This window comes from Ranitomeya imitator, chromosome 1, assembly GCF_032444005.1.
Source record: "Ranitomeya imitator isolate aRanImi1 chromosome 1, aRanImi1.pri, whole genome shotgun sequence".
Lineage (NCBI taxonomy): Eukaryota > Metazoa > Chordata > Amphibia > Anura > Dendrobatidae > Ranitomeya > Ranitomeya imitator.
In genome coordinates this window covers 332,337,915-332,351,201 of record NC_091282.1, presented here as the reverse complement: position 1 = coordinate 332,351,201, position 13,287 = coordinate 332,337,915, and the positions used below count along the sequence as shown (strand labels likewise).

The 13,287-nt window shown below is 42.9% G+C and overlaps 1 protein-coding gene across 1 annotated transcript in view; it reads left to right on the top strand.

Moving 5' to 3' along the window:
* Positions 1-13,287, top strand: part of SGSM1 (small G protein signaling modulator 1) — a 446,836-nt gene that overhangs the window by 408,545 nt on the left and 25,004 nt on the right. The window contains exons 20-22 of the mRNA XM_069759191.1: positions 4,089-4,213; positions 8,268-8,350; positions 12,590-12,699. Coding sequence (XP_069615292.1) covers positions 4,089-4,213; positions 8,268-8,350; positions 12,590-12,699 — 318 coding nt within the window. The remainder of the gene's footprint in view (positions 1-4,088; positions 4,214-8,267; positions 8,351-12,589; positions 12,700-13,287) is intronic.

Here is a 13,287-nt window from a genome sequence, read left to right as displayed (position 1 = left end):
GAGTTCAGGTCTGGTGACTGTGGAGGCCAGGTCATCTGCAGTAGCACCCCATCACTCTCCTTGGTCAAATAGCCCTTACACAGCCTGGAGGTGTATTTGGGGTCATTGTCCTGTTGAAAAATAAATGATGGTCCAACTAAACGCAAACCGGATGGAATAGCTTGCCGCTGCACGATGCTGTGGTAGCCATGCTGGTTCAGTATGCCTTCAATTTTGAATAAATCCCCAACAGTGTCACTAGCAAAGCACCCCCACACCATCACACCTCCTCCTCCATGCTTCACGGTGGGAACCAGGCATGTAAAGTCCATCCGTTCATATTTTCTGCGTCACACACAGACACGGTGGTTGGAACCAAAGATCTCAAATTTGGACTCATCAGACCAAAGCACAGATTTCCACTGGTCTAATATCCATTCCTTGTGTTCTTTAGCCAAAACAAGTCTCTTCCGCTTGTTGCCTGTCCTTAGCAGTAGTTTCCTAGCAGCTATTTTACCATGAAGGCCTGCTGCACAAAGTCTCCTCTTAACAGTTGTTGTAGAGATGTGTCTGCTGCTACACACTTTCAAAGTTTTCCCAATTTTTCGTACTGACCTTCATTTCTTAAAGTAATGATGGCCACTTGTTTTTCTTTACTTAGCTGCTTTTTTCTTGCCATAATACAAATTCTAACAGTCTATTCAGTAGGACTATCAGCTGTGTATCCACCAGACTTCTGCACAACACAACTGATGGTCCTGACTCCCAACCCCATTTATAAGGCAAGAAATCCCACTTATGAAACCTGACAGGGCACACCTGTGAAGTGAGAACCATTCCCGGTGACTACCTCTTGAAGCTCATCAAGAGAATGCCAAGAGTGTGCAAAGCAGTCATCAAAGCAAAAGGTGGCTACTTTGAACAACCTAGAATATAAGACATAATTTCAGTTGTTTCACAGTTTTTTGTTAAGTATATAATTCCACACGTGTTATGTCATAGTTTTAATGCCTTCAGTGTGAATGTACAATTTTCATAGTCCTGAAAATACAGAAAAATCTTTAAATGAGAAGGTATGTCCAAACTTTTGGTCTGTACTGTATGTGTGTATGTATGTGTGTGTGTGTATATATATATATATATCCCCCCCCCCCCCTCGGCTTATACTCGAGTCATATCCAGGGGTCAGCAGGGGAGGTTGGAGTGGGGGCTGTCTAATTATACTCACCTGCTCCTGGCGCGGTCACTGCACGTCTTTTCCCCGGCGCCGGCAGCTTCTTCCTGTACTGAGCGGTCACATGGTACCGCTCATTACAGTAATGAATATGCTGCTCCACCTCCCATAGGGGTGGAGCCGCATATTCATTACTGTAATGAGCGGTAACGGTGACGGCTCAGTACAGGAAAAAGCTGCAGCGCCGGGAAAGCAGGGACTGCACCGCGCCAGGAGCAGGTGAGTTTAACGGGGAGGGGAGCGCTGCGCTGCGCGATACTCACCTGCTCCTCATTGCGGCGCCGCTCCATCTTCAGCGTCTTCTTCAGTGACGCTCAGGTCAGAGGGCGCGATGACGTGGTTAGTGCACGCCCTCTGCCTGAACGTCAGTGCAGAAGACGCTGAAGGTGGAGCAACGCTGGAACAAAGTCAGGTGAATATTGAAAGTGCCGAGGGCCTGAGCGACAGAGTGGTGAGTATGTGATTTATTTTTTTTTATCGCAGCAACAGCAAATGGGGCAAGTGTCTGTATGGAGCATCTTATAGGGCCATAACGTTTGCGCAGCACTATATGGGGCAAGTGTCTGTATGGGGCTATAATTAACGTTTGTGTAGCACTATATAGGGCAAGTGTCTGTATGGGGCCATAATCAACGTTTGTGCAGCACTATATGGGGCAAGTGTCTGTATGGAGCATCTTATGGGTTCATAATCAACGTTTGTGCAGTACTATATGGAGCAAGTGTCTGTATGGAGCATCTTATGGGGCCATAATTAAAGTTTGTGCAGCATTATATGGGGCAAATGTCTGTATGGAGTATCTTATGTGGCCATAACGTTTGTGCAGCACTATATGGGGCAAATATCTTTACGGAGCATCTTATGGGGCCATAATTAATATTTGTGGAGCATTATATGGGGCAAGTGTCTGTATAGAGCATCTTATAGGGCCATAACGTTTGTGCAGCACTATATGGGGCAAGTGTCTGTATGGAGCATCTTATGGGGCCATAATCAACGTTTGTGCAGTACTATATGGGGCAAGTGTCTGTATGGAGCATCTTATGGGGCCTTAATCAACGTTTGTGAGGTACTATATGGGGCAAGTGTCTGTATGGAGCATCTTATGGGGCCATAATTAAAGTTTGTGCAGCATTATATGGGGCAAATGTCTGTATGGAGTATCTTATGGGGCCATAATCAACATTTGTGCAGCATTATATTGGGCAAATGTATCTGTGGAACATCTTATGGGGCCATTATTAACCTTTATGCAGGATTATACGGGGCATATTTTAATATGGAGCATCTTATGGGGCCATCATAAACTTTATGGAGCATTATATGGGGCTCCTGATTCAATATGGATATTCAAAAACACTTAACCTACTGATTTCTCAATTAATTTTACTTTTATTGGTATCTATTTTTACTTTTGACATTTACCGGTAGCTGCTGCATTTCGCATTCTAGGCTTATACTCGAGTCATTCAGTTTTCCCAGTTTTTTGTGGCAAAATTAGGGGGTCGGCGCATACTCGGGTCGGCTTATACTCGAGTATATAAGGTATCTATATATATAATTGTCTAAGGGTTTTTCCGTCTGTCTGTCTGTCTGTCCAGGAAATCCCGGCTCTCTGATTGGTCGAGGCCGCCAGGCCTCAACCAATCAGAGACCGGCACAGCATCGACGTAGAAATCCCGCGTCTCTGATTGGTCGAGGCCGCCAGGCCTCGACCAATCAGCAACGGGCACAGCGACGATGATGTCATAATGGTTGCCATGGCGACGATGATGTCATAAAGGATGTAGAAATCCCACGTTTCTGATTCAGCGACGGGCACAGTATCAACGTAGATGTCATAATGGTTGCCATGGCGACGATGATGTCATAAAGGTTGCCTCGACCAATCAGCGACGGGCACAGTCTGCCGCGAATTCTGGAATCATTATTGTCCATATACTACGGGGACATGCATATTCTAGAATACCCGATGCATTAGAATCGGGCCACAATCTAGTACACACATATATATATATATATATATATATATATATATATATATATACAGTATATATCATGGACGTTTTACTGTGAATGCTTCTTTGCATTACTGTCCCCACGATTGTGGCCCGATTCTAATGCATCGGGTATTCTAGAATATGCATGTCCCCGTAGTATATGGACAATGATGATTCCAGAATTCGTGGCAGACTGTGCCCGTCGCTGATTGGTCGAGGCAACCTTTATGACATCATCGTCGCCATGGCAACCATTATGACATCTACGTCGATACTGTGCCCGTCGCTGAATCAGAAACGTGGGATTTCTACATCCTTTATGACATCATCGTCGCCATGGCAACCATTATGATATCATCGACGCTGTGCCGTTGCTGATTGGTGGCCCAGATTCCTCGACCAATCAGAGACGCGGGATGTCTACGTCCTTTATGACATCATCGTCGCTGTGCCCGTTGCTGATTGGTCGAGGCCTGGCGGCCTCGACCAATCAGAGACGCGGGATTTCTACATCGATGCTGTGCCGGTCTCTGATTGGTCGAGGCCTGGCGGCCTCGACCAATCAGAGAGCTGGGATTTCCAGGACAGACAGACAGACAGACAGACAGACAGACAGACGGAAAAACCCTTAGACAATTATATATATAGATATATATATATATATATATATATATATATATATATATATATATATATATATATGCAGTATATATCATGGACGTTTTACTGTGAATGCTTCTTTGCATTACTGTCCCCACGATATGAGCAAGGCCTTTTGGTGCCCATCACTATTCTAGGAGAGACAAGATTTATTGTATTAATACATTTCAATATTTTTGCTGAAATTATTCTTTTTTGTTTCTAAAACTAAATAGCAAGAAATACTGGATATGTACACTATCAATTTACACCGTATTGAGAAGGATGTCCAGAGGTGTGATCGTAACTATTGGTATTTCACACCCACCAACTTGGAGAAGCTTCGGAATGTCATGTGCAGGTAAGGTCATTACATCATAAAAAGACTCCATGGTCATTTTTATAATTATATTTTGTTTCTCAGGATTTCTGATCTCATACCTGCCAATACACTAGTTTTACTTCACCTAGTCCTCAGGACTGTATTATTCAGAAGGCTGACTAGGTTGGAGCCTAAAGAAATGCTGTAGACACAATTTGAGTGCAATTGGGTTATATCTACATAACAAGAATTATTGTGGTTGTCCTGAAAAAGAAGTTTGAGAACTTCGAAACACATTGAGAATAAGCCGCACTGCCACTTTTTACCGCACATTTGAATTATTTGAATTATCAGTAGCATCGGTTACCTACAGCTCCAATTGCCTGATTACTTGGTTGGAGCCTAGGGTCCAAAGAGGAACAAGGGGTCCATAAATTGTTTTTTTCTGGTGCAGTGTTATTTGTTCCCTAGGACTCCAGTGGTTAAAGATGCTCAGTGCCTTAATAATACATGTACATACAGTACAGACCAAAAGTTTGGACACAACTTCTCATTTAAAGATTTTTCTGTATTTTCATGACTATGAAAACTGTACATTCACACTGAAGGCATCAAAACTATGAATTAACTCATGTGGAATTATATACTTAACAATAAAGTGTGAAACAACTGAAATTATGTCTTACATTCTAGGTTCTTCAAAGTAGCCACCTTTTGCTCTGATGACTGCTTTGCACACTCTTGGCATTCTCTTGATGAGCTTCAAGAGGTAGTCACCGGGAATGGTTTTCACTTCATAGGTGTGCCCTGTCATGTTTAATAAGTGGGATTTCTTGCCTTATAAATGGGGTTGGGAGTCGGGACCATCAGTTGTGTTGTGCAGAAGTCTGGTGGATACACAGCTGATAGTCCTACTGAATAGACTGTTAAAATTTGTATCGTGGCAAGAAAAAAGCAGCTAAGTAAAGAAAAATGAGTGGCCATCATTTCTTTAAGAAATGAAGGTCAGTCAGTCCGAAAAATTGGGAAAACTTTGAAAGTGTCCCCAAGTGCAGTGGCAAAAACCAAGCGCTACAAAGAAACAGGCTCACATGAGGACCGCCCTTGGAAAGAAAGACCAAGAGTCACCTCTGCTTCTGAGGATAAGTATATCCGAGTCACCAGCCTCAGAAATCGCAGGTTAGCAGCAGCTCAGATTAGAGACCAGGTCAATGCCACACAGAGTTCTAGCACCTGACACATTTCTACAACAACTGTTAAGAGGAGACTTTGTGCAGCAGGCCTTCATGGTAAAATAGCTGCTAGGAAACCACTGCTAAGGACAGGCAACAAGCAGAAGAGACTTGTTTAGGCTAAAGAACACAAGGAATGGACATTAGACCAGTGGAAATCCGTGCTTTGGTCTGATAAGTTTGAATTTGAGATCTTTAGTTCCAACCATCGTGTCTTTGTGCAATGCAGAAAAGGTGAACGGATGGACTCTACATGCCTGGTTCCCACCGTGAAGCATGGAGGAGCAGGTGTGATGGTGTGGGGGTGCCTTGCTGGTGACACTGTTGGGGATTTATTCAAAATCGGAGGCATACTGAACCAGCATGGCTACCACAGCATCTTGCAGCGGCATGCTATTCCATCCGGTTTGCGCTTAGTTGGACTATTGTTTATTTTTCAACAGGACAATGACCCCCAAACTCCAGGCTGTGTAAGGGCTCTTTGACCAAGAAGGAGAGTGATGGGGTGCTACGCCAAATGACCTGGCCTCCACAGTCACCAGACCTGAACCCAATCGAGATGGTTTGGGGTGAGCTAGACCACAGAGTGAAGGCAAAAGGGCCAACAAGTGCTAAGCATCTCTAGGAAGTGGGAACCCCTTCAAGATTGTTGAAAGGCCATTCCCGATGACTACCTCTTGAAGCTCATCAAGAGAATGCCAGGAGTGTGCAAAGCAGTCATCAAAGCAAACGGTGGCTACTTTGAAGAGCCTAGAATATAAGACATAATTTCAGTTGTTTCACACTTTTTTGTTAAGTATATAATTCCACATGTGTTAATTCATAGTTTTGATGCCTTCAGTGTGAATGTACAATTTTCATAGTCATGAAAATACAGAAAAATCTTTAAATGAGAAGGTGTATCCAAAGTTTTGGTCTGTACTGTATACATTTATCCGATCAGAGCAATAGTGCACTAAAAACAGCGTTTATCAAAGGGGAGCAATCAGAGCGCATATAGGGTTTTATCCAGTGGTGACAAGTATTGGTGCAGAGTGCTTGCTCACCTCATAGAGTTGCAATTGCAACAAAAATTTAATTCATCAGTACTAGTAACTGCAAACCCACAGGTCACAGTAGAAATGCTGTTAGGCTAGGTTCACATTGCGTTATTGCCATCCGTTTAACCTATCCGTTAAATGGATTCGCTAACGCTGATTCCCAAATTCACTTTTTCTCTACGATTGCACTAACACATGGTAGCATTGCGTTGGCATGCGTTAGTCATAGAGGTCTATGCACAGCAAACGCGTCCGTTTGCTGTGCATTAGACCTAACGCACCCGAAAACGAGGTAGACTACGTTCGAGGGTGTGTCACAAAGTAACGCATCATCGCTAACACATGCCGATTTTGACTTGCGTTACGATAATGGATGGCAATAGGTGCGTTAACGGATCCGTTACATTGTGTTATTGCCACTTAGTAACGGATCAGTTAAACGGATCGCCCTAACGCAATGTGCTAGCATTATGGAAATGAGTGGTTTTCTGCGCTGTTGGTGAGGTTTCACAGAAAGGACCCCAGAAACGCAAGATAAATAAATGACAGTGTCATGCCGCCTCCTTCCGTCTTACACCTCTACGAGCAGTACAGTCTAGCCGTACTCTTGATTCCTTGTTCTGGACCGCTCCCATGGCATACATTTTTAATTAGAACAAATACAGCCAATATGTACAAGCACAAGTCAGGATTTCAAAGAAAATTGTGCTGTGTGTAAAGGGGTCAGCAGAGCTACCGTATTTCAAGAGGGTATTGGTGTCCTTGTGAATTCTGAAAGTGCAAATCATGGCACTACCTCTGCCTCCCAAACATCTGCCATGGAATTTGACATGGAAATGGACACTGATCTAATTGACAAATGCTTTTTGCACAAGTACAAAGCTATATTGGGGTGAAAGATTGAACTGCCAGGGGGTCCCCAAAATATCTGAAAACCTAAAGGACTCCGCTATAGGTTAATATAACCCGGCTTGTACTGTGTGAAGTGTAACGAGAATTGGTGGCATTCCATGTATAAAAATAACCTGTAATTTATCAGCACAAAATGGGGTAGAAGCCTAGCATGGCTGTGTGTTCCCTTGAGTTGACTATTAAAAAGTACAGTGCATCTTAATTTAAAGGGGTTTTTCGGGACTTTGGATTTTTTAGTTTCTTACTAGCTGCCTGTCCTGATCTGCGACGGCCTTTTCCAGCTGAGGCAGTGATTATTCGGCTTCATTTGACCTCACGTCAACAGAGCAGTTTTTCTATTCCAGTCTGCTCTGTCGATAGGGTATCATTGCTGACCTAATATTGATGGACAGCCAGTTCCCTGCAACTAGGCAGCGGAAAACCACATGTCAATCTGTAACCGTTCTGAGCTAGAACACATAACCGCAGGGCAAAACAGGCAGATGGTTAACAACTACTTCCTGGTAAGTAATAAGCCTAGTGCTCAAGTCCTGGATAACCCCTTTTAAGAATCCACATTCTAAGCGTGCTAGTTCCATTTAAGGCTCCGTAATGAAAGTTTGGGGGGGCTGAATATTTTTTTTCTTTTAATTTATTACTGTTGCAAAATCTTATTTGGTTTGTTTTTATATAAATTTCGAGTGCAAGCTTTACACTGTGATCACCATTTTATACAGGTTATTTGTTAAATGATGATAGTGTTATACACACACACACACAAACATAATATTAGCAGTTTACAAATGACCTGTTCAAAATGGTAAATACTTTGTGAAACTTGTGTTTTGTCAAAACTTTCCCAAAAATATTCTTCTTCCTCAACGATTCTCACGTTAAAGTCTCTTGCTGTGTATATATTTTTTTTTCCAGCTACGTGTGGCAGCACATTGAGATCGGCTATGTACAAGGGATGTGTGATTTGCTGGCTCCTCTGTTGGTGATATTGGATGATGGTATGATATTTTTTGCAAACTCCAATTGTTATCTGTAATGCCTTCTGTTACCTCTATTGTACACTTATTATACTATAAATTTGCATAAAAACTGTTTTAAGTGCAACTTTTGTTATTATAGCAGGCAATCATATTTCATTAAAGGGGTTGTTCACTACTTGGACATCCACTTCTCAGTCACTATATTTCCCTCATGTAAAATAATGACAGCTGCACTTCCCACCGATGCAAGCACCATTCCAATGTTCTCGGCGCCTGGTCTCCCAGGGCTTGTGTAACGTTTATGTCAAACAAGCCCTGCAGCCAATGAGCAGGCACTCACTTCCTGCAGACAAAACTGACACCTGGAAGAACTGAGAACATACCTCTGCTTTGTAACGGCCTTCGGATGTCCTTTACATCTGAATGAAATGGGAGTGAAGTGGCCCTGGTATAACAAGCGTTGAATAGACGGAATGGTACCTGCACAGGAGCTCAGTATAATTATTATTGGGGAATATAGTGATTGAGAAGGGGTTGTCCAAGTCTTGGACAATCCCTTTAATTTTCTGAGGAGGTTTGCTAATGACAGAAGTGACCACACTGTTTTTAATATCTTAAAGGGTTTGTCCACTACTAGAACAACCCCTTCTTGATCTAAATGTTTGGCCCCAATAAAATAAAAAAAGCCTATACTCCCCTCCTATGCCGGCACCGTTCCAACAGTTTCTGCACTCGCAGTCCCTGGGCTCTCGTTGTTTGACACGTGCCCGGCACCGAATCAGCGCTGGTGTCACTGTCCCCATCTTTGTACAAATTGAACATGAAAAGGAAATCAGATCAGCTACAGACCTGACTTTCTCTTCATGTTCAATTTGTCCGAAGGTGGAGACAGTGAGTATAAGCTTTTTTTTATTTTATCAGGGACAAACATTTAGAACAAGATGGCTTAGCGTAGCCCACTTTATATGCAGTAAATGCTGACTGATATACATAGCTGGCATCTTTCTGTAGAAGCAAAAGCAGGCGCTAGCTCCGAACTGCTGTTAACCATTTAGACTCCACTGACAGAAAAACTGAAATGGTGCAGTTGCTGGAAGCAATGAAAGTATTTAATGTTCAAGTCCTCTACTAGGATGAAATAACCAAAAGACTTAAAAAATTAAAAAAATAAAACATTTCCTATACTATAAATAACATTATCAAATACCCATTCCTTTATAAAATAACTGTACGACCCATGAGATAATATCAACAAACAAAATCAAGAGGAGAGTAAGTAAACTTACGGTAAGTTGCAAGTGGCATAAAAATAAGTCTTCATACAGTTTTGTCGATGGAAAAATAAAAATGATCTGGGTAAATGGGCAGATGCAAACGTTTGTGCACCCTGCATATTTAGTACCTAGTAGCAGTCGTTTTTTCTAGTATCACATCTTGTAAATGCTTTTTTTGAAGCTAGCCAAATGTCTTTCAATTCTTGTATGAGGGATTTTCATCCATTCTTCCTGGGAGAATTCTTCCAGTTCTGTGAGATTCCTGGGTCGTCTTGCATGTACTGCTATTTTGAAGTCTAGCCACAGATTTTCAATGATGTTGACATCACGGGACCATAAGGACCATAGCAACATTTTCTTCTTGCACCTTTTGATGTAGTTTATTGTGGATTTTGACGTGTGTTTCGGATCATTATTCATTTGTAGAAGCCAATCATTCGCTCTGCCCACACACGGCTGTGATTAAACCCTGTGACGCAGTGACCCACCCCTTCCGTGCACATGACAGGGGGCATGTGATACAGCCGCTGTGCACAGGTGGATAATAGTCTAAGAGATCCATCATGTTTTTTTCTGGTCCATTGAATTTCCGCTGCATGCCCAATGATCGATACATACTTAATTAATTCTGGGTGTATACATATGTTTGTTGGATCACTGGGAGACCACACTTCCCTGACGAAGCTGTGCGTGTCACAGTGATACACGTGAAGTCCTCCCTACATCCCCTTTATTTTACATCAACCCTTCAGAGTTGCCTGGTATAGGTCCCATTAGTTGTATTCTGATCTTCCTACCTCACCCTTCTACTTGATCCTCACCTGTCCCTATTATTACTATTGTTTCTCATCTATCTATTGTCTTGTTACCATCATGACATTCGGACCGTTTCTGCAATCTTCTTAACCTCAGTCGTTTATGATCTAGGGGTATCTGATGGTCATCATGTGTTGCATATGGATAGGTACTATTAGAGATCGGGTGTTCATGGGCCAATTGTTCATTAGAACTTCATGACTGCTTACAATCGCAAGGATCAGTGTTTATTTTAGGACTGGCATCATTGGCATTATTATTATTTTCTATCCTGTACCTAGAGAGTTGATATGGATCCCTTTCTATGTATGTGTAAATTGCAACTATTGATGGCATAATTAAAGGGAACCTGTCACCCCGTTTTTTGAGATTGAGATATAAATACTGTTAAATAGGGCCTGCGCTGTGCGTTACTATAGTGTATGTAGTGTACCCTGATTCCCCACCTACGCTGCGCAATACATTACCAAAGTCGCCGTTTTCGCCTGTCAATCAGGCTGGTCAGGTCGGGTGGGCGTGTTCACAGCGCTGTTTCTTCCTCAGCTTTACGTTGGTGGCGTAGTGGTGTCCGCACGTTGAGGTGACTAATCCACTGTGGGCACGTGAACAAGGAGCGCGCGATCTGCGCTATCACCCCCTGTCATCGGTGGGGGCGGCCATCTTCCTGGGGCCGCGCGTGCGCAGATGGAGTGCTCTGCTGCACGGGGCTTCAGGAAAATGGCCGCGGGATGCCGCGCGTGCGCACAAGAGATCACGGCGGCCATTTTCCCAAAGCCGAGTTTGCATCTCAGCTTTGGGAAAATGGCCGCCGCGATCTCTTGTGCGCACGCGCGGCATCCCGCGGCCATTTTCCTGAAGCCCCGTGCAGCAGAGCACTACATCTGCGCACGCGCGGCCCCAGGAAGATGGCCGCCCCCACCGATGACAGGGGGTGATAGCGCAGATCGCGCGCTCCTTGTTCACATGCCCACAGTGGATTAGTCACCTCAACGTGCGGACACCACTACGCCACCAACGTAAAGCTGAGGAAGAAACAGCGCTGTGAACACACCCACCCGACCTGACCAGCCTGATTGACAGGCGAAAACGGCGACTTTGGTAATGTATTGCGCAGCATAGGTGGGGAATCAGGGTACACTACATACACTATAGTAACGCACAGCGCAGGCCCTATTTAACAGTATTTATATCTCAATCTCAAAAAACGGGGTGACAGGTTCCCTTTAAATACTGTTTATATGATATAAACAGCACATATGTACATTTCTTTTCAGAGGAACCCATCACGATTTTCCTCTAATTGTCTGGGTCCTCCTTTATATTTAGACTACATACATCGCTCAGGGATACTATTCCTATAATTGTGGTTTATAGGATTTGCTGTATGTTCAATGTGTAAATTGTTGCTGGGGATGTTTTTTGCACTGTTGATTGGATTTTAAATGTTTTTAACATTGTGCTACAGTGCTATGTTGTGCAATAAACCTTTGTATATCATAATATATCTGGTGTGCACATCCTTATGTAGTGTCCTTCTCTCCCCATTTTCACAAACTTTTACATCAGCCCATTTTCCTTTTAGTAATTATTTAAATTAAAAAAAGATTTTTTTTTCTTAAAATACAAAGGAAACGTGTCCTCTTTAACTTTAGCCATTTTTGAGAACATTTCATCTTCAACTTGCTTAACTGTTAACAATAACAGTAATTTTGACCATGGGTGCCCAAACATTTACATGCCACTATATGGAAACAAGGAATAAAGAAATATGTGTGAAACAAAGCAGAATCTAAGTTTTTCACCTCTTTGGCATTCTTTTAAGCAGCTTCAACAGTTAGATCGTCACCTTGAATGGCTTTCCAACAGTCTTGAAAGAGTTCCGAGAGGTGCTGAGCACTTGTTACTGCTTTGCTTTCACTTTGTTGTCCAACTCATCACAAGCCATGTCAGTTGAATTGAGGTTGGGTGATTGTGGAACCCATGTCATTAGATGTAGTACCCAATACCTCTCCTTTTGGCTCATGTAGCTGTTATATAAAAGGAAAAAAAGAAATACTATACGGTAATTTTATAAAAGGAAGTGTGTTTTGCAGAGAAAATGTATTTTTGTTTTTCATTGTAGTCCAGTTTGGATAATAATGGGCTTCTTCACATATCTATCCCGCAGAGGCTCTGGCATTCAGCTGCTTTACAGAACTCATGAAGAGGATGAACCAGAACTTTCCCCATGGAGGTGCTATGGATACACACTTTGCCAACATGAGGTCTCTTATACAGGTAAACTGAAGCCATTATCTAAAATTTCATAGGAACAGCAAATAATACGACTATTTAAGTGGCTTATTTATTTAGTGTGTATACAACATTTGAGGTTTTTAGTCTGGAGGACCTGTGCAGCTTTGCATTATACAAATAACCTACTGATTTTGGAAGACTGCTGTGTACTGCCTAATTACCCAAGTGGTGGAACTGTATGAAAATTGAACACTTACTGGCTGGTTTTCCTACAGATTACAGTGGGGTTCCAGAGTGTTATTGTAGTATGCATGTGTTTCTAGCTCCAAAAGACTAAGCACCCGTTTCATCAAGACAGGCATCACCCTGTCTTGATGAGGAGATGGGCTAGAGTCAGATGCTCTTGATTCCTTTTCATGAATCAGGAGTGCCAGACAAGGGGCATACACCTCTGCGTGTTCCTCACCACAAATTTTACTCCAGCCCCTCGTGAATTTGAGGAGCTGCGCTCATCACGCACTTGTCCCACCCCAGCTCTGCCCACTTTGTTAGGGCACATCAATTATTTGGCCCCTAGGGTACATGAGCTGACATGTGCCGGAAAAGATGTTGGCTCACCACCAGAGCCCA